At 43.2% G+C, this 24331-nt stretch overlaps 3 protein-coding genes and 1 long non-coding RNA gene across 4 annotated transcripts in view; 2 read left to right on the plus strand and 2 right to left on the minus strand.

The window, feature by feature from the left end:
- Positions 1–2799, minus strand: part of vars2 (valyl-tRNA synthetase 2, mitochondrial) — a 29249-nt gene extending 26450 nt beyond the window's left edge. Inside the window, exons 1-5 of the mRNA XM_034205142.1 lie at positions 2513–2799; positions 2196–2382; positions 1054–1135; positions 877–977; positions 28–149 (exon numbers count right to left, since the gene is read on the minus strand). Coding sequence (XP_034061033.1) covers positions 28–149; positions 877–977; positions 1054–1135; positions 2196–2382; positions 2513–2520 — 500 coding nt within the window. The 5' untranslated portion in view covers positions 2521–2799. The remainder of the gene's footprint in view (positions 1–27; positions 150–876; positions 978–1053; positions 1136–2195; positions 2383–2512) is intronic.
- A 182-nt stretch (positions 2800–2981) lies between these two features.
- On the plus strand, positions 2982–8605 carry ppp1r11 (protein phosphatase 1, regulatory (inhibitor) subunit 11). The gene is made up of 3 exons (XM_034205144.1): positions 2982–3291; positions 5849–5957; positions 7037–8605. Exons 1-3 carry the CDS (start codon positions 3217–3219, stop codon positions 7219–7221), a joined length of 369 nt encoding a protein of 122 aa, XP_034061035.1. The 5' UTR covers positions 2982–3216; the 3' UTR covers positions 7222–8605.
- A 2322-nt stretch (positions 8606–10927) lies between these two features.
- LOC117539117 (chitinase-like protein PB1E7.04c) lies at positions 10928–11580 on the plus strand. The gene is made up of 2 exons (XM_034205146.1): positions 10928–11231; positions 11310–11580. The coding sequence occupies exons 1-2, from the start codon at positions 10936–10938 to the stop codon at positions 11329–11331; spliced, it is 318 nt and encodes a 105-aa protein (XP_034061037.1). The 5' UTR covers positions 10928–10935; the 3' UTR covers positions 11332–11580.
- Positions 11581–11816: 236 nt separating this feature from the next.
- On the minus strand, positions 11817–20557 carry LOC117539118. Its single transcript, XR_004567944.1, has 3 exons — positions 20270–20557; positions 18204–19530; positions 11817–15107 (listed from the first exon to the last, which is right to left on the minus strand). It is a non-coding gene; the product is annotated as an uncharacterized LOC117539118 (long non-coding RNA).
- Positions 20558–24331: the final 3774 nt, after the last annotated feature.

Raw genomic sequence — 24331 nt, forward strand, 5'->3', positions numbered from 1 at the left:
ACATGCTGCAGGTGTGTGAGCAGTTACCATCGGACCAGAGCGTCCTCCACAGCCACAGTCAGAGCGTGGCCCAGGTGCAGACTGCCCGTCACGTTAGGGGGAGGGATACACAGAGAGAAGGTCTGATCCACAGCGTGGGGCAACCTCTCCTGAGGGGCATCACAATATCACAAGTGAGAAACACAAACAGCATTAATGAAATCACATGGTAAGAACTGAAATGGTGATACAGATAAATGGCATAGTATAACTGCTCAAGCCATTATGACTTCAAAGCTGGGTTGTTTCCGTTTCCATATGGGTTTAGTAGGTCATGAGCTGAGTGCAGAATATAAAGCATCAAGTCAGTAATACAATATGAATAGATCATATCACTTGAAAGGAAAACCCTGATAAACAATAAAACATTGTGGTTGTTTTCTTTTGAAGATAACGTTTTCTTTGAAAGGTTAACAGCGGACAGAAATGGCTGAGTCCCACCGTGGGATACTGATTTTAATCATAGGAATTATTGGTATGCATAAAGGGGATCTCATTTTTTATTTGTTCTCATTCTCATCAGGGTACAGAAAGATGAAACACATTCAACACTTAACCATCAAAGCAACCAAGAATCATTCGTGTTAACAGGAAGATATATCTATCATCTGCACACACATGTAAGAATATAACCATGAACAGCCCAGAAACACAAGTGGTTCATATTAAGGGATTGGAAATGTTCCTTCAGCCTTCAAGCCTCTGGGGGATGAGCCAGGGCTTGATTGACTTACCTCCTTCATTGCTATACTTAAAGATATTAGTTCTAATAAACTAATACATTTGAGTGATTTAGTGTATTTTAGTGTGGTGTTGGGTTTGTTCTTTAATGCTCACATGCTGCTCTGGACTGAAGAAGCCCTCCTTCTCCCACCACTGGTACCAGCTGGACTCCACATACTCCGGACTGTAGGAGGGGGGGAGCGGCAGGCTGGTGTCTGCAGAGAACACGCACCTTTATAAAGTCTGCAGAGAGACAGGAGGCAACGTGTGCAGTGACAGGAAGTGCCTCACCTTTCTTTGTCCCCGGAGCTGTGTGAGCCGTGTACTCGATCCTCTGCTTCTCACTCCATCCCAGCACTCCGTCTTCAGCAGGCTGGAACACAAACATCACAGCTGTTCCTGAACATTGTTTAAACGCTGACAGAGGATTGCACTGCTCTATCTACACAGCATTCATATTTGCTCCATCTCTCATTTACTTAAATAAAAGCACAACAAATAAATGTAATCATCCCTGCTAATGTGACCCGTCATTGAGAAACGATTACGTTGATTTTCCAAAAGTGATATCTTTAGGATAATCTCAAATTGGGCTTAGAGTACGGCCACATTCCAACCAACCCCTACACCCTTCCTCTCCCTGCTTCCACTCCGCCTCATTAAGACCCACATTTGTTATTGTTTTTAATTTTTTGTTTTTAACAGAATTGTATTTTATTTATGTGATTTTTTTCCTTTTATTATTATTATGTATTTAATTCCTGTTTTATTCAGTCCTGCATTGTTATGAAATGTTCTTTTTGATAACAAAACGATGTGTTACTGTGGTTATGACCTGGGAAGGGGCAGATAGTATTTTTCTATGTGTTTATGAAACGCTTTGAGTTACCTTTGTGTATGAAAAGTGATATATAAATAAAGATGTATATGATTTGATTAAGGGCTGATCCAAATCAACTATACAGGAGTTATCGATCCCTCCCACAGCGAGTCTGCATCGGTCCTGACCAATCAGCTGTCCTAGCTGATCATGTGCTGTTTCTAAATGTCATGGAGCACAATGTGTACCTTGACGACAGGTGTCATGTTGATGTGACCTAGAAGGTTGCATTACAAATAAAATGGTATACCTGTGTCTGGTGATAGACCAGTGTCATTCTGAGATGTGAGTTCTGCACTAATGCATCAAGTATTAAACCCAACATCACCATATGATATGATAGATCATAATCTCTAGAGTTTCTCCTTAGTGATGCACCAGCTTTGAAAGGTCATAAACGAATACACAAAGCTTTCCTACCTTACTGAAAATGTCAGAACAAAATCAAAGGGGCGGGGCATCTTTAACATTTCTCTGTCAACTCAGTAATCATGAGAATGTATATATATATATATATCTTCTTCTTTTTTTGAAATACTTATTTCCTACTTACACTGTGTTGACCTGACAGTATGGCCTCCTCCCGCTCCCGTCTCCGCCTCTGTTTCTGGGCCTGGGGCCGAGAGGACAGTGGTGGAGATGAGGTAGAGGATGGAGGTTTGGGGAGGGTCCCTGAACACAGCCTGGCTGCTCCTCGGCCCCCCAGCCGAGCAGTCAGGACACGACCTGCCCTCCACATCCTCAGGAACACACACACAACCACACACATGGCATGTTAATTCAGAGAACCTTGATAATACATTATTTTAATTTGAAATAATTGTATCTGCGATGACAGTTAGTATTTAAACAGGCTTTAGGTTGACTTACTGTGCCATCAACGACCTTCTAACTGAGCCACTTCGTCGTTGTAAGCCCGATAAAGTGCATTTATATTATGTTGCTGACTAGATATACAATTTAAATTATTGTATAATCGCGTATAATAATTGTCATTTCATATCACTTTGTTTTCATATTCTTTTCCCATTATTCTCAGCATGTGGATGCTGTTTGTTCACGGACTGTTAAACTTCACGGTGCACCCGGAAGTGACCGCTGTCCGTCTGTAAATATCGTCCCCACCACACTACTAATGCACGGAGCATCCTGTTTACTTACAAAATAAAATGTCATTTTTGTATAATGTTCACCAAATAATGCAATATTAATGTTTTCAATGCTGGTTCATTGAATATAAACTATTATGACATAACAAAGTGATTTGGGCTGATTTTTGTGACTCCATAATTGTATAGCAGATGATGGTTTTGACCTGAAAACATTCAACTTCCGGTTAGAGTCTGACTACAGCTCCTGCAGCTTGACTGTTGTTAGCAACATCTCTGCATACTGTTGAACGCCTCATAATCTTCTGGTCAACAAGCTTAATTCACTTTGGGATTTAAAAAACCACGGTGTGCTATTGTAGCCGTTAACGTCACGTTACAGACGCTGTCTCTCACTGACGGTCCACTTTGGTTCCTGGTATTTTATAGCTAGCTAACGGTAGCGTTCGCAGAGCAGCTCCAGGGATGGCGGAGGTTCCCGGGACTTCGAGTGAGACGATAACGGAGACTGTTCAGAGCACACCGCCGCCGCCCCAGCAGGTACCGGCCGGGAACTCTGCTAGCTAACAGTGGCTAGCAGCTAGCTCTGTTTGAAGCTATACCAGGCCCTCTCCTTCTCTGTGTCATGCCTGCTTGTCTGCCTGATGAAGCTACCGGGCCTAATGTGGTCATTACGCTATCTCCTGTAAAATGACAGCATGTTTAGGGTGTGACAGGACAGTGAGCGGGAATCCTGGTATGTGCAGGTTGTTCTCATGTCTGCATTAACAGTGGCGGCTCTCTGGAGCTTGTTCAGGATGGACTCTGAACCCAGTCACACCTCGGACTGGTCTCAGGTCTGACGGTACAGACAGAAACACACTAACAGCAGCAATATCACGAATATATCACATTCAGACCTGAGGCATGTATCTGGTGTACTATATTAGTATAAAGTGTATAAAAGTATGTGCCCATACGAACACTCATCTGTTTAAGATAAGAAGAAGATGACATACAGGACAAGTGTTCAGTTCAAAGTTAAAATTGTACTCTGTTGTTACACATTTGACAGTCAAAAGGCACATGTGCAAACAGGACTTAGCAGTGTTCAATTGGTAAATTATTTTGGTCATGGTTTATTTGAATTACTTTATACACTACTAGGTAGCTTAACCTATAATAAGGAGTACATTATATACTGTACTATACTGTATACAGCTCTGGCAAAAATTAAAAGGCCACTCCAAATTCTTCTTAAATCTCAATCTCTCCATTCCATCCCAGTGTCTGTTGAATTCCAACACAGAGAAATGTTGTCAGTAGTTCATAGAATAAAATCAAATAAACATTAATTGTGCTCAAACACATACCTATAAATAGTACAACCAGAGAAACTGATAATGCTGCAGTGGTCTTTTTCCAGAGCTGTATGTAGAAATCATGACTGTGCATGTGCTTCGGCCTGGGTCTTTTTCTCCAGATTGGTCTATGGGCCTTAGTGCCAATGAGTGGAGATTGTATTGCCTCAGCTTCTAATGATATTTTAGATGAAAAAGGTGACACACATGGGAGAAATGTTCAGTTCACCTTTTACTCTATTGATACACATTTTACAGTCCTATACAGAGAAGGCCCGTAAAACGCACATGCACAAAGGGTCAGAGTGAAGGGGCCGCCCTGGATCAGTTGGGGGTTTGGTGTCAGGGCATAGAGTTTCTCCAACTTTGGTCCAAAAGTTGTTTTTAGCTCTTTCCACTTCCAACGGGTCGACACCCCCTTCTCAAACCCAGGTCCATAAGTAATGGTTTTCTAAGTTTTGCGTTGACAGTTGGACCTTAAAATCACATGACTTGGAATGTTCAGTTGTTCTAAAACTGTAGAGGTCAGAGGTCCACCAGCAGATGCTGATCATCTTAAAGGTGACATGTCATGCTTTTCCGGTTATTACCCGTCCCCTTGTTGTTATGAAGGTTTTTATGCATGTAAATGGTGTGCAGAGTCAAAACCCTCAAAGTACACCATGTAGCGAGTAAAACTCTAACACAGAAAATACCTCCCCAAAACGCCGCGTTGGAGATACGTCACTGTCCATTTGATTCTTCCGGGGATATCATGATGTCATGTCGTCCCCGGAACGAAATGGACCAATCCGTGGAGCCGTTACGTTACGTCCGCGGAGCCGTTACGTTAAGCCCCCGCTGATTGGTCCACATTGACCAATCCACGACTTCCTCACACACTCAGTGCAGGCAGCTCTGCTGATCTCTCCTCCCTGGCTGCAGGCTGATAACAGACAGTTGGGATCGCGGCGAAATTCTCTCTGCAGACCCGTTCTCTCTGCAGACCCATTCTCTCTGCAGACCCATTCTCTCTGCAGACCCATTCTCTCTGCAGACCCATTCTCTCTGCAGACCCGTTCTCTCTGCAGACCCATTCTCACAGCGTTTATCAACCCTTTTCTTACTCAATATCAAGCCACACTTATTGTTTTTACTTCGGCTGTGACTTTGTGTGTGCTCAGGGTGAGTTTGGCTGTGTTTCGCTGTGTATCGCTAAACAAGGAAATCACACCTCCACGGAGCTCAGCGCGATTCACAACGTCCCGACTGGTCCCGACCAATCGGAGCACACTGGGCTCACAGGGAGGGGGGGGGGCAAGAGCTGCAACGGGCCGTTTAGTGGAGAGAGTGAATACACGTAGTTTACAGAGATGCTGTATGAGAAACGATGTGAGTTTGGAACATTACAGTATAAATCTATTCTAGTAGACCTCAACAATGGAATTATGATCAGTGGAAATGGCCATGACATGTGACCTTTAATGTAATATGATCCCTGGCACCACACACACAACAACACAAACTAACTATACTGTTGTGCAATGACACTGCTCATGTGCAATATACATGATATTCATCTTTTAGAAGTGAATATTGTCACTGCCAGCTGCTACTTGCTTAGTTAAGTCTGTAACAACACTGCTGTGTAGTAACACTGATTATATTTCACTTTGTTAGTTGGGAGTTGCTAGTTGGCAGTTAGGAACCAGTTGGTTTTCCACCGTCATGACATCACTGTTTACGCCGCTATAAGCAGACCTGTCATTTGTTTACAGGAGGGACGCAGCCTGACAATCAAGCTGAGGAAGAGGAAGACGGAGAAGAAGGTGGAGTGGTCCAGTGACACCGTCGACAACGAGCACCTAGGAAGAAGGTCCTCCAAATGTGAGTCCTCCTGATCAGCACGGACTGAGATGTAGATAATTGTGTGTCTTAGAAACAGCAACTGCTAATAAGTTAGACCACTAAACATCATCACACCCAACATTAGCCGCCTTTAGCTTAGCGGTGTTGAGGTGAGGTCATGTAGTTCCTTTATAGCCTAATGTTAGCTTTTTACTTCTGGTGATTGCATTTGTTCTTAAAAAAATCCTTAATATGTAGGGATTATCCTGCTGAACAAAATGTGTAAGTATTATAAATGTATGTTTGCCAAAAGGCCCGGAATGGAAAAATCCCAATAACGTTACAGTAAACTCTTAAACACTTCCTTAGAACCTGCATAGTACAGTTTACCTGCCAAATGATGGTCCTGATTACTTTCATCTTGAAAATAACAATATATGCATAAAGGAGCTAGCGAGGGACAACTGACAAACATATTAGAGTTAAAATGATGAAAATATGTCATTATCTCCTCACTTTGTCCTCAGATTGCAATTCATATCAGAACTCAGACATGTTTCCCTCACACGCAGACACAGGTGTTAAAGTGTTTAAACCTCCTGCTGCTGCTGCGCTGCCGGATTCATCAAAGTGCTAGAAGCTATTTTTACCCCACGCTCAATTTAGTTTCTATTTGAGATGGGAAGGGTTTGAACATGCTGTGTTATGATATAAATGTGTGTGTGTGTGTGTGTGTGTGTGTGTGGTGTGTGTGTGTGTGTGTGTGTGTGTGTGTGGTGTGTGTGGTGTGTGTGTGTGTGTGTGGTGTGTGTGTGTGTGTGTGTGGTGTGTGTGTGTGTGTGTGGTGTGTGTGTGTGTGTGTGTGTGTGTGTGTGTGTGTGTGGTGTGTGTGTGTGTGTGTGTGTGTGTTGTGTGTGTGTGTGTGTGTGTGTGTGTGTGTGTGTGTGTGTGTGTGTGTGGGTGTGTGTGTGTGTGTGTGTGTGTGTGTGTGTGTGTGTGTGTGTGTGTGTGTGGTGTGTGTGTGTGTGTTGTGTGTGTGTGTGTGTGTGTGTGTGTGTGTGGTGTGTGTGTGTGTGTGTGTGTGTGTGTGTGTGTGTGTGTGTGTGTGTGTGTGGCAGGCTGCTGTATCTACGAGAAGCCTCGACAGTTCGGAGAGTCGTCCTCCGAGAGCGAGGGAGAGGACGATGATGAAGGCTGCGGCAGCGCTCACTGCATCCTGGGCCACGGCAGGAGAGATAATGGACAGACGGGGGGTGGGGGGGCCACGGCGCCCCCAAACTCAGGGGGGTCACACAGCCACTAGTGTGGGGGTCTCGCCACGACAATGACACATACAAACTGCACTCTTTTTTTTAGTTTAGTCCATCACTGAGCTGCGGAGGAGGAGGCAGCACAGACACGGGGATTACTGAGTCAGCATAGTTACACAACCTGCTCTCTAAACAGATGCACCTGACATGCATCACATGGAATAAGTCAGTGTTAAGGAGTCATGCTGTGATGGCACTAGATTTGAAAAGGCCAGTCTTTCTGCATGTGTTAGTTCCTTTACTGCAGATCACTCAGTATCTCACTGCTGAGCATTTTCCAAAGCATGTAGCATTTGAAGAGCGTTCCTGATTTCCATTCATATCCATTTACTTAACTCTGCTGACAATACACTCCGAGGTGTGTGATCCATCATAGGAACGCCATGTTGGCTCTGTCAGAGTGCAGCGCTGCAACTGTCCTTTGTTTTCTTCATTTGCTGAATATCTTCTTCATTATTTGAGCAGTAATATTTGTATATAAATGTGGGAAGAAAGGGAAGAATGTCTCTCACTCTCCACGACTCAAGGTGACGAACATTATTCAAATATGCAGCTTGTATGATGAAGAAAACACACTTCTTCCTTACACACTGCAGAGAGCAGGGACTGAACATATGGAAATATTTGCTGATTTATTTTCTCTACTGATAAATTCATTAAGAAATCTACGTAAGAGGATCATGGCCACATCCTAACATAAGAAAAGATTTGGGCCAAAAGCTTTTCTTTTTTTCTCAGAATTCTGAGATAAGTCATCATTAAAATGTGTTTTTAACTTCGGCCACATCAGAAAAAAGTCTAAATCTGAGAATTTTTTAACAATTCCACATCTTTTTACTTTTGGTCACATCCCAAAAGAGTTTTCTCAGGAGGCTCCTATCCTCTTCCGCAGGAATCACTTCAGCTCCATTGACCATTTTTCTTTCTTAATTAATGAATGTATCATTTAGTAAGAATGTAGGGTAATGTTTTAGACATGTTCTTAATGAAATGGCGTGTTTATTCCAGAAACATTTAACAACAACATTGCTTCACAATTGTACATGTAATCACCGCCCAATGTTAACTTCCAGTGATAAAGAAAACAAGCCTTCACAGAAGTGATGTGTGTTCTGCACAGAGCAGTTCTGTAAACAATATTTCATTGCCAAAGTCAAGTGAAATATGTAAAAAAGAAAAGCACTATTGACATATTGTGTGAAGTGATGTGGATTATTGAAATGCTCCTGTCCAGCTGATATTGTGCTGACTCAGCTTTAAGCATGGCAGCCACTGTAACCCTTTAACATCACTTGAACTCCAGTGCAACACCATGCTAACGCTTGTCACAAAGTTTCATACTGCCTATTAAAGAGTTCTCTGTAATTCTTTGGGAAATGTTCCTCAGCAGGAAGTGTTTGTAATTTGTCGTGAAAAAGCTGAAACGTATAAAAGCTCTGATTATGATGCAGAGGTTAGAAACAGAAGCTCTGGCCCCAGCTGCAGGGGACTTCCTGTCTGAGCGGGGTCTCCGTGTGTTTTCCTTTCCACAGCACATGTATCACATGTTGGTTTCATTCTATGATGCAGTCACTAACAGCATATCTAGCTCAGTCACTGTGTGCTGTTTCTGATTGGACGATGGAATTGTGCCGATTGTTAAAAGAACACATTGCACAAGACTGTAACGACATATTACTCCGTTGGCTTTAGCACCATCACTGTTCACCATCACTTCAATGATTTAACACAACACTGGGGTTTGCACTTCTTCCAACCCCATTGCTTAGAAGAAGCTTTACAGTAATGACAAAATATAAGATATAAAACAAGTTAAAATAATTCCAACACATTGCATCAAGGTCAAACAGGAGATTTAATTACAATCCTTAAAAGGGTTTAAAGTGCCTTCAGCACCTCTTCATTATTAAAAGCATTAATAGTTTAATTTCACAGTTAGAATTTCAGACTGTCCAATCAGCATTTAGTTAGTATATTGATGTTTTATGAAACTTTTTAAAAACTACAGATATCCCTATGACCCTTGACATGGAGCATAGTTCTAGTGAGATTATGGAGCTGAGGTACAAAACACAATTGAAAATATCCATATCTAGTCAAATCCTGATATCGTCTTATATTGTAAAAAAGTAAAAGATTGTCTTTAGTTTAAAGGCTGCGTGACAGTAAAGTGTTGTTTCATTGGTTATCACTTAGTCTATATTTCCTCTTGACTGATGATTATTCATCAGAAATTTCATCCTGCTAATAAAATGAGCACCGGTCTGAACAACATCGCTGCCAAATGAAAACATAAAGAATATAGTGATTCATCACCCAGTCCTATTAGTTTGCTGTTCTAATGACATCTCTGATTGAACAATACATCCTTGGCCTGTGTTGGGAGATGACTTGATCTGGCTAACATCATGTAAACCTGGATCACTCAAACTACACATCGAGGACTTCCAGTTGTGCCAAATGTAAACTAAAATCACGTGGTTGCTTTTGCAGAGCTCGAATCATCCGTTTTTTGTAATGACTGATTCAATGAGACCTCACCGAGTGATTGTATTTTTTACATTTATACTTTTTTCTCTGGTTTTCATTTGCTTGATTGATTTTGAGATAAATCCACTGGACAATCTTAGAAACTATGACATGTTGGCGTATGAAAACGTGTTTTTAGAGCTTAGACAAACTCAACCGTCCTGAGTTGTGAATAACATCGTTCATCATTTGTATGGACAAATAATGAGTTCCTCTTCAAAGCAGCCATAAGTCCCCTTTAGATCCAGCTCCTCCATGGTCACTCTGAGCTCCTCCATGGTCACTCTGAGCTCCTCCATGGTCACTCAGAGCTCCTCCATGGTCACTCTGAGCTCCTCCATGGTCACTCAGAGCTCCATGGTCACTCTGAGCTCCATGGTCACTCAGAGCTCCTCCATGGTCACTCAGAGCTCCTCCATGGTCACTCTGAGCTCCTCCATGGTCACTCAGAGCTCCATGGTCACTCAGAGCTCCTCCATGGTCACTCTGAGCTCCTCCATGGTCACTCTGAGCTCCTCCATGGTCACTCAGAGCTCCATGGTCACTCAGAGCTCCTCCATGGTCACTCTGAGCTCCTCCATGGTCACTCTGAGCTCCTCCATGGTCACTCAGAGCTCCTCCATGGTCACTCAGAGCTCCTCCATGGTCACTCTGAGCTCCATGGTCACTCTGAGCTCCTCCATGGTCACTCTGAGCTCCTCCATGGTCACTCTGAGCTCCTCCATGGTCACTCAGAGCTCCTCCATGGTCACTCTGAGCTCCTCCATGGTCACTCTGAGCTCCTCCATGGTCACTCAGAGCTCCTCCATGGTCACTCTGAGCTCCTCCATGGTCACTCTGAGCTCCTCCATGGTCACTCAGAGCTCCATGGTCACTCTGCGCTCCTCCATGGTCACTCTGAGCTCCTCCATGGTCACTCAGAGCTCCTCCATGGTCACTCAGAGCTCCTCCATGGTCACTCAGAGCTCCATGGTCACTCTGAGCTCCTCCATGGTCACTCTGAGCTCCTCCATGGTCACTCAGAGCTCCTCAGAGTGTCACTCAGAGCTCCTCCATGGTCACTCTGAGCTCCTCCATGGTCACTCAGAGCTCCTCCATGGTCACTCTGAGCTCCATGGTCACTCAGAGCTCCTCAGAGTGTCACTCAGAGCTCCTCCATGGTCACTCTGAGCTCCTCCATGGTCACTCTGAGCTCCATGGTCACTCTGAGCTCCTCCATGGTCATTCTGAGCTCCATGGTCACTCTGAGCTCCTCCATGGTCACTCTGAGCTCCATGGTCATTCTGAGCTCCATGGTCACTCAGAGCTCCATGGTCATTCTGAGCTCCTCCATGGTCACTCTGAGCTCCTCCATGGTCATTCTGAGCTCCTCCATGGTCACTCTGAGCTCCTCCATGGTCATTCTGAGCTCCTCCATGGTCACTCTGAGCTCCTCCATGGTCACTCTGAGCTCCTCCATGGTCACTCTGAGCTCCTCCATGGTCACTCAGAGCTCCATGGTCACTCTGAGCTCCTCCATGGTCACTCTGAGCTCCATGGTCACTCTGAGCTCCTCCATGGTCACTCTGAGCTGAAGCTGGAGCTCTGCAGGATTCGTGTTCCATGATGTTTTATTATAATGTCAGACTGATGCAGGCTCCATCTTCATCGTGGTCCTGGTTCAGATATGTGACAGTATGAGTTCCACCCTGCCGCCTCTCCTCTATCTTAACACATTGTTACATATGTACATTGTTCTTGTAATGGTAATGCACCTTCTGTATATACAATGATCATAATGAGAGCAGATTTAATGTGAAATAAAGTCTTAATCTGTCATTCAGCTGGCTCACATGTGTGGTATATACAGGGTTGGGAGGGTTACCTGTAAAAAAAACTGTCATCAGTAACCTAATCTGACTATCAGAATATAAAAGTAATGTAACCTGATTACTTTCCATTCATGTTGGAATACCTCAATATCAAGCACAATGCATATAAACTTCAATAAGATGTTTTTACTTGTGCATTATGTAAAACAACAGATCAACGTGACCTTAGAAAAGAAGAAACCAAGATATTTAGGATCAGAAATGATTTTATTTGTAGGAAAAGCTGCCTTTCACAAAGCAGATTCAGGCAGTAGTCTATACACCAACACTGAGCAGAAATACAATACTTTTACAACAAACACAACTGTTCAGCTAGCGACTGAATACGGAGACAACAGGTTGGGACGTGGCCAGGAGTTCAACGTAAACCCAGCCCACATTTGAGTGATGTCGTCATGGATCAGCTCCGCTGTACCCCCGTTTTTAGAGATGGTAAGGAAGGGTTTTATTTTCTGACACTTAGTGAGTCTCCTTACACACCGGGGACATGTATGTATGTATAAAAGACATCAAAAAGTGCCTTTTGCATAATAGGTGACCTTTAAAGTGTGTAAAATAAGAGTGTCGGAGATAAATACAATCAGACAGTTTAATAAAGGGAATATTTATTGAGCCTCAGTGTAGCGTAGGAGTTAGTTCACTTGTTAGTTCAATGACAGCACAGATACAGTGGTCCAGCAGTCAGTGTGTCCGCTGCTCTTATCTAAATAGCTTTCCTCACCATATTACTGCAATATGTGATGAATTAAAGGCAACACAGATGTACACATGGGTCAAATTTCATTTAGCAAAATACAATTTTGAAATCCTATTGTTTTGTTTGTAAAATACTGAAAAGGCATTAGGGCCACATGTGAAACTATTTTTGAGATCCGAGCAAATAAAAAAAATAAAAAGGGTCCTAATGATCTTCTGAGTACTCTCCTTGGCACAACACAACCATCATTCCAATCAAAAGGAAGTGAAATGGATGCTTTTATTTCATTGTTGCAGATAATGTGCAAAGTTAACTGTCAACAGGCTTTTGGAACGCCTATTTTTAGTTTCTTAGTGAAAGACATTTGATATGAATTCATTCATTAATTAACAATATCATTCTATTGAATAAAGGGCAGCAACTAGTATTCTCATTATTGATTTCTCCACCTCTAGTTTCTGAAAAAGTCTCAAACAATAATATCAAAAATATTTGCAAATATATATTCTGTTGAGCGATTGTTTCAAAGGGTCAGGATTCTCATTTCCTTCCAGCCTCTAGGTTGCACATTGCCTTTCCAAAACTAAAAGGGGAGCATGTAATGTTCACTGTAATGCGGTGTTATGCTTAGGGACACACTGGAAATCACTTTGTATTGTTGGGAGTGCTTCTGCTTTGTAATACAATGAGATTTTTACACTTGTATTGTATATAAGTGTACAAACGCTTCCATCTGATACAAACGGTGCTTTCTGGATAACAAATGATACACACATGCTGTGAGAGAGAATGTGTAATACAAGTCACATGCTATTGTGCACTGTTGTACCTTTAACTCTAAAGCATGACATCAATTAAAGTCCAGAAATCACATAGGAATGAGTCAAGTTTGAAACAAACATCATGGCACAGATAAGAACCAAAGGCAACAAACTATCATGACACATGGATGCGTGCTGCTGGTGTTATGTGTCACATGTCTGATTCATGGAACGAGCAAGGAGCAGATTGAGTCTTTTCTCAATGTCAAGTACATCATGCACTGTACGGTCAAGTCTTCAACAAATGTCTCTTGTCTTCCATCAGCTCTTATGAACATAGATCAAGTACAAAACACGTTTATAAAGTCTACTCTCCAGCACTGTGAACCCGTACGTTTTATGAAATGTATAGTAGAAAAATATAGTAGCAGATAGAAACTGCAGGAGGCTAACTCACATATGTTGGGTCATTTGCACAATTAGCATAAGTAGAATTCATTAGCATATGCAGACAATATCTGTTAAATAGCTTGGCTGATTTCTGCATTTGTTAAGGTATATTGAATATGTAATCCATTTCTGAAATGTTAAGGATAACAAATGGAAGTTTTGAGTCCCCTAAAAGGTTCAAATCGACCCAAAATGAATGAAGATCAGCCCACCGGGAGTACAAGTATGGCCACTTTCTGGTTAAAACTGCCATTATGGAACCTGAAAATGTCAGGAATTGATTCAACATCCTCAATAACCCCCAAAACCACTCCAAAACTGGATTCATCAAATTATAGGCTATAATGCTAATTAATGCAACTTATGCTAACTGTGCAAATTGCCCAACATATGCAGATTAGCTTCCGGCAGTTTCTATGTGCCTACTTTATATCCCTACTTTACATTTCTAACATAAAACGTTTGGTTACTCTTTCCGGGTTCACTACTGATATGTAGAGAGAAGCACTCACAGCTGAGTGTTCCTCTATGGCTGTTAGATGCTCGTTCCTCAAAAAAAGACTCCCATCGCATTCCATTCATTTAGTCTTCGGTGTGAAAATATATATATTTTATTTTTAAGAGACAACATTTCTCATGGCTTGGATACGGTGTAGTTACTGCTTCCTCAGAACGTCTCCATATTTGGATGTTAGCCTTCTGTTGAATAAACCCGCCCCAAAAACAGGGATGTGATGTCACAGGTCTGATGGGTTGGTTCATAAATAGATGCATCTTAATCACAGACTGATAAGCAATATTGCGGTTTGTAGTCCGGTAGTAGGATTTCTGTACAAACAATCAAATCAATCTCATACCTGCTTTCAACTTTGTGCCATGTTTTCTAGTGGTAGTTAGTTGGAGCCAGCTGGAGATGGGACAGAAACCCATGCTTATTTTCTGTGCTTCAATTAAAGATGGGATGATATTTAGCAGGTAGTGTTTGAAGTGCACTTCGACTGGATATACCTTTATGATTCCAAATTCACTTAATATGGATAACTTTGAATGTTTACCTCTTAGAAGCTGAAGAGTTTTATATCTGTCGTACTAAAAACCGTGATTCACATTTCTTTCCTTCTCTCCGAGGCATTCCGGCTGTGTTGGTTTTGTCGATTCCCTCAAAATTCACCAAAGGCAATAACCTGGTCCCTAACTCTCTCAGGGTGAATCAGAAAACAACATAGTCCCCCAAGTCAGGAAATGAAATGTTAGCTAAATGAATTGCAACACTTCCTCAATATGCTTTCTCTTCTTGACCCTACATGCTGCTTCAACATTCATGGCGTTGTAGTAGTGGTTACTCAACCTTGTAATGTCCATATTGTGGTGACAGCATTAAGATCAAGTGAGGACAGACATCCATACACACAGTTCATTAGTGTTAAACAAAGTGATATGAGCAGAACTGGCAGGAGTGTAATGAAGGTGCAATACAGTTATTAAGCCGGGCAGCAGTGTGTGTGTGTGTGTGTGTGTGTGTGTGGTCCAGCTGGAGGTCCTCATCAGCTGACACACAGCAGCTCCTTAGCCTGTGGAGGAAACACAGCTCTCTGAATAACAGCTCACAAGTGTTTACAGAGCAGTGACATTGAATTTAAGAGAAAAGGGCAAACCCTGCACTATGATCAAATCAACATAAGTCAAACATGAACTCTCATCACTCTGATAAGCAGACTGTACCAATAGATTTTACCCCAACAATTACTTAAAGAGGACATATTATTCTGATGTCCAGGTGTATATCAGTATGTAGTGTCTCTACTTTAAAGAGTCCTCTCCTGCTGATGTTCAGGTGTATATCAGTATGTAGTGTCTCTACTTTAAAGAGTCCTCTCCTGCTGATGTTCAGGTGTATATCAGTATGTAGTGTCTCTACTTTAAAGAGTCCTCTCCTGCTGATGTTCAGGTGTATATCAGTATGTAGTGTCTCTACTTTAAAGAGTCCTCTCCTGCTGATGTTCAGGTGTATATCAGTATGTAGTGTCTCTACTTTAAAGAGTCCTCTCCTGCTGATGTTCAGGTGTATATCAGTATGTAGTGTCTCTACTTTAAAGAGTCCTCTCCTGCTGATGTTCAGGTGTATATCAGTATGTAGTGTCTCTACTTTAAAGAGTCCTCTCCTGCTGATGTTCAGGTGTATATCAGTATGTAGTGTCTCTACTTTAAAGAGTCCTCTCCTGCTGATGTTCAGGTGTATATCAGTATGTAGTGTCTCTACTTTAAAGAGTCCTCTCCTGCTGATGTTCAGGTGTATATCAGTATGTAGTGTCTCTACCTTGACATGTCTCCATGCTTTAATGTTCAAAAAGATCTTTATTCTTCTCATACTGCCTGTGCTGCAGAACCTCTTTTCACCCTCTGTCTGAAACCAGAGCCCAGTCTGCTCTGATTGGTTAGCTGGCTGGCTCTGTTGTGATTGGTTAACCACTTATGCGGCTTTCACACCAGCGCTTTTCCCTTTCTAGCTCCGAGCGGGAGCTTTTCTGGTTCAGCTCCAGTTTCCCTTTTCTGCTCCCGCTCTGTTCACACCGCCCAGAGCTGCCGCTGCTGCGTCATGACGTCACCGTTTACGTGCCTGCTTCATAAAATCCAAACCGCGCGGAAATCCCTCACATCGACAACAACAACAACAATGGCCGATTGTATTGAAGCGCTGTTCGCTTTGGTTATCCTCTTACGAAACGAAATGGAAGGCATCGGACGACTTTACAAGGGACGACTTTTGGAACTTTACAAACATCACATGCGAAATGCAAGACTTCTTTGTGGTCTTCAGCATCTACTTCAGCATCTACCCCTGCCCCCGCCTCGACGTAAGAGAGACGTAAGCGACGCCGCCTCTTAGCTCCGAAGCTCTTGCCTCTAGACCGACAATTTTTTGGAGCTGGAAGTGAACCGGATTCCGGAGCTAAGAGGCGGCGCCTCTGCGGTGTGAACAGGAAAAAACTGTACTTTTCAGGCTCCAGCTCCGAGCCGGAGCCGGAGCAGGAAACGCGTTGGTGTGAAAGGGGCATTTGAGATGTTTTTTATCTTGTGTCTGTAAAGTTACCAGTTAATGCTATAACCCCTGACTGATTCTGGATTTTTAAGGCCAAACACTGATTTTGGTATGTAAGAGTTTAAAGAAACATGATAATTAGAATATCCCTGGCAGTTAGAAAAGAATAGAACAAATAAATGTTGTTCTTTTGTTTTAATATGGAAGAGGATGAGGGCCAGAAAAAAGTCAGAATTTTGACTTCAATCTCAGAATTCTTAGAACAAAATTGTTCACTAATCCTCGGCCGTTCTCTAATGGCGCGTTTCCACTGCAGTGGGTAGCTCGCTTTAAGCGTGCCGAGCCGTGCGGGCCCGTTTTTGGTTGCGTTTCCACTTGGCCTAGTTTTGGCCCGGAGCTACTTTTTCACCTTTTTTCTGACCCGACTAAATCGTGGTTCTAGGGCCAGAAACAACCAGGCTGAGTCGGGCTGAGTATGCTAAACTAGAGAGAGAATCGCTGGCAAAGGGGCTACAACTACAACAAGATGAACATATTTGACCGTGAATTAATTGTAATACACGTTTCAAAATGATGCCGAAGTAACAACATACTGATACCGGTTAGTAAAAACCATGAATTAATGCTTTGACAAGTCTGCAGACAGACGGCAGGCGAAAAATCCCTTTAAAATGCGTGTTTTCTAAATGTAGCTTGGCTAAGCTAACGTTATATATGCTCCGACCGTCCACACTCACAACAACGACCTATACAGACATAAATAAACCAGCGACTGTATTCGCCATGACACAGGCAGTCTGTGGTTTGTACTTGTTTAACTTTTGTCAAGTTTCTGAACAGATATGAAGAGCTGTGAGCTCTGAGTGCTAAGAGCTAACGGCTGTGTTGTTTTTCTGGGGCTCTCATTGAAGATGACGTCACGGCTCCGCCTACACTGCGTTACTATAGTAACTGCCCCAGTTCCTAAACTGTAATGGAAACGCAGCATTAAAGTGAGCTGGGCCTAATAAGGCCTAACCAAACCGAGCGAGGCCGAGCGAGGCCTACAGTGGAAACGCGCCATAAGTGTAGCTGTCAAATTAACACTTACTTCGTTAAATATTAAATTAATATTTTCAATTAAGTGAAGTAGAGGCAAAGAATTGAAGGAAACTAAAGTACAAGTACCTAAATATTGCACTCTAATAAACCATTATGAGTATATTATAATTGTTCCAAAATCCATTTTCATTAAGGTCCCGTATAGAGGAAATACTCTCACAAAACAAAGTACAGGGATTTCATAAAAACGTACAACAAAAAAATATTGATTTATGAATTTCGGTCACTATGATCAGCATCAACGAATCAAGGTGTTCTGATTCTATGAAGCCAGGAGGGGTGAGGTCCACCCAACTGGAGTGAGAGCCTCCAGACCTGGCCTCACTAAAGAAGGATGATTTGGAGTCAATGTAGACTTGGAAACTGACCTGAGCTAAACTACCTGCAGTGACAATGCTACAGCTTCAGCGGTTGGTGGTTATTAAGAGGTTCATCATTTGTGGAATGTCACGCAAAGCATCAGAGAAAAGGAAACACTTGTGATGTGGTGAAGTGTAACATAGACATGAGGAATGGTGGGCCTTACCTCAAATCTAACTTGTCTTCACTTTGTCTTTTACAGACACAAGCTTTCCTTCACATTCCAAACTGTCTTTCTTTTCCTCCGTCTCCTTGTCCTCCTCCTCCTCAACTTCTTCTTCTTTTTCTTCTTCTTCCTCCCCGCCGAGTATCACGCTCTGTCGCACGCTGACGGAGATCACCAGCGCCTGGATGATGCCGTAGATCAGGGCGAACTGAGGGAGGTACTCCTGGATCAGCCAGAGTAGCCCTGCCATTCCCACCGAAGACACGAAAAACATGGCCATGCCGTGCAGCCACAGCCTCAGAGCCCCCTGCACCCCGAACACCTCCAGGATCAGCTTGGTGGGGGGGGGACACCGTCCACAGGAAGCCCACCACAAACAGATCGAACAGGTGGCGCAGGAAGTTGAAGCAGATGTCGTAGTGCTCTGGGAGGATGTCCACCTTCCAGCTGTTAGCAAAGAGTCGAAAAGGAGATGAGGAAGGGGGTGTGGGAGAGGGAGGAGGCGTCCCGTAGTCGGAGAAGTCCCCCTCCCCGTCACCGTCACTCGTACCTCCATCCCGTTTCCTCTGTCTCAGTCTGCTTGGCTCACTTTTTTCTGGCCATGAAATGTAAGAAGTTGGGAGATACTTATTCCACCATCTAGACTCTGGATTGGTCACCTGTTGCCTGGCACTGAGGACTTCAACTTCTCTTGGCTGAAGCTTCTCCTGCGCCTCCCAGAACTCCTCCACCGGACTGCTTTTCTCACTCCTCCACCCTCCCCAGATCCAGGAGGTCCAGCCCCTCTGGCCCTGTTTGCTGACTCCTTGCTCCTGGCCCCCTCTCACTTCTGTGTTATTCTCTGACACAGCACTCTTGCCCCCCCAGGAGCGCACCCACCCCCACGCTCTGCTCACCACAGCTGTCATGCTTTCTCACAGAGCTTGTTGGAGTTGAATTAAGATGCAGAGACTCTCAGCTAATCTGACTCCCTTATTGGGAAAGCATGCATGAACTGCCAGTGCTGAAGTTGTAATACTTGTTCAAATATGTCCTCAGGCCACAGACACACCTGTGGGTGTGCTGGGGCAGTGCAGCTGAATACCACGGGTGACCCCTCCTGCCATTTAGAAGTCAGGCTTCTCCTCTACATGTCTTTGGTTCAACCTGGCAACATTTGGAGCTGCCAAGGTTGCATTACCTTCAAATGTGCTTATGAGCAAGTTAGCACCGGCTAGTACACGTGAGTAGGTTGAGATCAGAGTTTAGGTTCAGTTCCAGAATGTTAACAATGTTGCTAGACAAACTTCTCAGAGACTCCGAAAACACATTGAGTCTCTCCTTAGATCTGCAAAAAAACAAAAAGACATACAGTTGGTTTATGCATGGGGTACATGCAGAGGGGGAAGAAGTTCTCAGATCATGTAATTCATTAAAAGTACTAAAGTATTAGCATCAAAATATAGTGAAAGTAGCGACAGTAAAAGTAGTCACTGTGCAGATTGGTCCATTTCAGAATAATATATATGATATGTTTTATAATGATTGATCATGAAAGTGTTCTCAAAGCTGGTAAAGGTGCAGCTAGTTTGAATGACTTTGTATACTGCAGGGTAGCTGGTGGATTTACTCCAGGTGGAACTACAGTCTGATTCAACACTTGGTTATATTTCACATCATTCATCCACATCTGTAAAGTAACTAAAGGGATTAAATACATGTAGTGGAATAAAAGTACACTATTAATTTAATTTGTAGTGGTAAAGAACAAAGTAGCAAACAAGTAAAATACTCAAGTAAAGTACATGTCCCTCAGAATTGTACTTAAGTACAGTACTTGGGTAAATGTACTTGGGTAAGTGTACTAGTTACAACAACTACTTCCAATTCCACATCAATGCGGTTTAGCTAATGTTACACTGTGTCTTAGTTTAGTCTTAGCTAACCTGCAGGGTTTACTAGAACAATAACACTGGTTAGCAGCGTATGACAGCTAGTTTAACGCTTACTAACTCTTTTCAGTAAACCATTTTAGTGTTTTTTTTATCGTTTAACGTTAGCCAGCATGATAATAGATAGTCGCTCACCTTCAGTGACGTTAGCTTGAGTTCGTGTCAGACCGTCAGCTAGCCTCCCCGCTAGCATCAGAAGTCGAATCACCGAGCGAGCTCCTGACCGCTGGACACCGAGCCGTCAACAAACCGACGTGTTCCGGTTGGCGGTTACATACAGTCTGGACAGAGCAACCGGGCGACACGTACACAGCAGCGGTAGTCTGGAGTAGGCTACTGAGACGGGACGGAGACAGTGGGTGTTTCTCAATAGTCTAGTAAAGCTGCTCCAGAGCCACTATTTCAAGCATACTTCGTCATCGAGTGCCGCCGACAGGGCCGGCTCTGACCAATTTGCTGCCCTAGGCAAGATTTTTGCTGGCGGCCCCCCCCCCCCCCCGCACACCCTTGTGGAATGACCACCAAAACAGAAAAATATGGACACAAGATGTGTGCAAATGTATTTAGTAGGGCCGGGACTCGATTAAAAAAATTAATCTAATTAATTAGAGGCTTTGTAATTAATTAATCGAAATTAATCGCATTTTTAATCACATGCCATTAGGCGCATTCACACCGCAGTACTTTTCCCACAAAGGTTCATGAGAACTTAGTTCATGAGAACTCTTTGAACCTGGGGGTGGATTAGGCAAATGAAGCCACTGACGTCACTTATTCTTCTTCTGCTTTGGGTTTACTGGCAGGCCGCAAACCACTTCACGGCGTATACTGCCGCCCAAAGTCCCCGGAGTTGGGGACTGGCTTCAGTAGAAGCTGCTGGGAGTCCCTGCAGCCTTCCGAGTAAATCGCCAGAACGCCGACACCTCCTCATCTCCACCACTCCCATGTTTTATTTTGTGTTGCCATAAATTAGTCTCTCTGCGTTTCTGCGCTGGGCTAATGCTAATGCGAGGATAATAAAATTCACAAAACTTTTTGGGAGTTTTACGGGGCGTGGTTTGCAATCCGCCCAGCCAATCAGAAATATAGCTCTTTTCTCACAAGAGAGCCGTACGAAAGTCCCTGCTCTCTAGCAGCTCTCTGCTCTCTAGCAGGGACTTTCGTGGGGGGTAAAAAGGTTCTCATGAACTAATTTTAGTACCAGCTCTTTTTGGTGTGAACGCGATAAAAGAGGCTAACGTCCACGCTAGCTGCTATATGTTTTGCATTGAGGTGATACTTGAGGCTTGATGTGCTGCGGTGATATGCGAATTCCTTTTTGCATAATTTGCACACAACCGTGCTCTTATCGACGCTTCCATCCGTCCGTTTTTTAAAACAACATGTCCCACTGTTGTTCACTGTGGTTTGTTGTCTGAAGTCATGAACGTTAGTTGGTGCTCCAGTATAATCGGTACGCCTGAAACTCATCCAGTGAGAAACGTTCCGCGGTGCAAAAATAAGTGCGATTAAAATGCGTTAATTTTTTTAACGCGTTAATTTTTGTGTAATTAATTAATCTTAATTAACGCGTTAAAGTCCCGGCCCTAGTATTTAGTATCCTATCCATTTGAACATGATTTTATATGGGGGGTGGACCTAACCTTGTCTCGGGGGGTCCGGGGGCATGCTCCCCCGGGAAGATTTTTTTTTTTTAATATTGAAGTTAAAAGTAGTGTAGTAGTAGTGTAGTGTACGATGTCTCAACGACTAACAAAGTCAGGCTTTCAAGAAAGAAAAGAAAGGAGAGAAAGACAAGAAAGAGGGACTGAAGGGCGACAGTATGTCACCCAGTTGTTCAAAAGAAAAGGTGGGTGTGGTCCATGAGTGGTGGAAATTAGTCTGTTAGCTAAGCGTAGTCCATTGTAAATAATAATTGTAATGTTTTGCTGACATTAAAGGTGGGGTAGGTAAGTTTGAGAAACCGGCTCGAGATACACTTTTTGTTATATTCCATGGAATGCTCTTAACATCCCGATAGCAATGAATATCTTAAGTGCTTTAACAAAAAATCCATTAAAAATTCATCTGTGGAAACCGTGGCGCTGTAAAAAGCACGACCAATCATTTTAGCCGGCCCGGCTAAAATAACTGGATGGCCTCCCTGCCTGTCAGCCTTCCATCTGTGCACAAACTTATCTGGTGCCCTCATTGGTCGGTTCGTGTGTGTTGGAGGAGGGGCTCTGTAAGGAAGTGGCAGATTTTTTCCGGTTGTGTATTTTCAAATTCCAGCGCACTCGAGCTGGTTTCTCCAAAATTACCTACCCCACCCACCTTTAAGTACTGTTAATATCTTCACAGAAAAGGTTTTTCATTTCACTCCTCTTTTAGCTGGGTTAGCAGGTACATTATTAGCAGCTATTCATACTAAATCAGTTGTCCCCAGTGGTGTAGTGGGGAATTTTTTACTGGGTGGACGGGGCGGGTTGGACGGGAGACACTATGGACGCGCTCGTGAACTGTCAACGGGGGGGTACACTGTGGACCTCTGTGTCGCCTGTCAGCGCAACTTGCATGATGCCGTTTAGACAATATAATAATAAAGGGCGGTGCCGGCCGTCAGCTAACCGATCCGGCCTTTCTTTGCCGACTGTCACTCAAATGCGGGACATGGTCTCAATTTGTGGGATGCGGGACAAATAATAAAAATGCTGTGTGTGCAGTCCCGCACAAAGCGGGACACCTGGTCACCCTACACGCACATGGTGCTGCCCCTCACACACCAGCCACACACACACACACACGCTTCAAATCAAGTTGCATAAATGCTTGAGCTACGTTTTTATTATAATTACTGTGAAATCTGCCTATTATGTTTTCGTCATTATTACAACAAATAGCCTACACACTTGCAACTGATAACAGTGGCAATGATTTTATATTTATTAGACTATTAAAAAAATCATGCTAGTTCAAATAAGTGGGGGTACGGCGTACCCCCGCATCCAACGCCCACTACACCACTGGTTGTCCCTCCCCTGGTGCCAGGACCAACAGATCCATCTCTAGGCTCAGCAGCCCTGTCCCCCCATAAGGCTTTGCAGTCTTGCCATGCTGTCCATTGAAAGCCAGTTGGCTAGAAAGCTGGACTTCAAGGACTTGATCAGTGACTTTGCCTGTAAGAAGGCTAGGCGCTGGGCTCTTGGTGAGTAAGGCTGAGCCAGGGCTTGTAATAACTGTTAAAGGGCAAGGCTATGGTAATGATATTGGATCACTACACACAAGATGCATGAAGAGAAAAAGACTGAGAACAGGTAATAGGCTCTGATTTAGCACCACCATCAGGCCTTTTCACTTCCATTTCTTTTTTTATTGTCCGTTTACACTTTAATACCTGCTTATTTTGTAGTTGGTATGTATATTTAATAAAAAATCTGCTGCTTATGTTATTTTTTTTGTTATAGCATTTTATAAATGATAATATTGGTGTTAATGTTCACTTTATTTTTATTTAAGAGGTCATGTATATTTAAGTTATATTTATTTTGATTTATGAATGCTCCATTCAAAAAATGTTATTAAAAAGGCATGTACACCATAAAAGATGACTATTAAGATCTATTGTCAGGAATGTTAGTGTTATATAAAATAGTGAATTCCACTGCACGTCTGCAGTGTTATATGTTCAACGCTCAGTGTCAGTAAATATTGTGCAGTTAGTATTGGACTACAAGATAGATGCAAGCCTGTACAGGTAGAGTTATTTAAAGCATAAATGAGTCGGTTGGGTTCTGGAGGTGTGGTTACAGCATTGTGCTTGGTTGGCGTGGCCTGGGCCTAGTGGTGGGGCCCAATGTGATATCTTTTCATGGGGCCCAAAATCCCTGGCGGCACCCCTGCCAGTCTCCTTAGGCTTTTCAATCACAATCATTAAACTAGATTAAAAACAATATTGTTAACATGAAAATATGATTTTCGTTGTTTAGAGTTATTCTCCCGGGATTCCACCGGGTCCGTCTGCGCCGTGTTGCGGCCCATCCACATGGCGGCGTGCTTTAAAGCTTCAACGCTTCTTCCCATTAACTTTGAATGGGGTGACGTCACACTTTGCCGAACTGCATTGTGGTTCCGTCACTTCGCTCCAAAGTTGAGAAAAGTTCAACTTTTGAAGCTTCGACGAAAGTGTCAGCCAATCAAATCATATGCCAGTACAAGCTC

The sequence above is a fragment of the Gymnodraco acuticeps genome, unplaced genomic scaffold, assembly GCF_902827175.1.
Source record: "Gymnodraco acuticeps unplaced genomic scaffold, fGymAcu1.1, whole genome shotgun sequence".
Classification (NCBI taxonomy): Eukaryota; Metazoa; Chordata; class Actinopteri; order Perciformes; family Bathydraconidae; genus Gymnodraco; species Gymnodraco acuticeps.

What these genes read in the sequence shown, in the direction of transcription:
- ppp1r11 (XM_034205144.1), top strand. Translation starts at nt 3,217, where the DNA reads ATGGCGGAGGTTCCCGGGACTTCGAGTGAGACGATAACGGAGACTGTT. An exon ending in CACCGCCGCCGCCCCAGCAG is followed by an intron (nt 3,292 to 5,848) that starts GTACCGGCCGGG and finishes ATTTGTTTACAG; the next exon opens with GAGGGACGCAGCCTGACAAT. An exon ending in AGGAAGAAGGTCCTCCAAAT is followed by an intron (nt 5,958 to 7,036) that starts GTGAGTCCTCCT and finishes TGTGTGTGGCAG; the next exon opens with GCTGCTGTATCTACGAGAAG.
- LOC117539117 (XM_034205146.1), top strand. Translation starts at nt 10,936, where the DNA reads ATGGTCACTCTGAGCTCCATGGTCACTCTGAGCTCCTCCATGGTCATT. An exon ending in TCCATGGTCACTCTGAGCTC is followed by an intron (nt 11,232 to 11,309) that starts CTCCATGGTCAC and finishes CACTCTGAGCTC; the next exon opens with CTCCATGGTCACTCTGAGCT.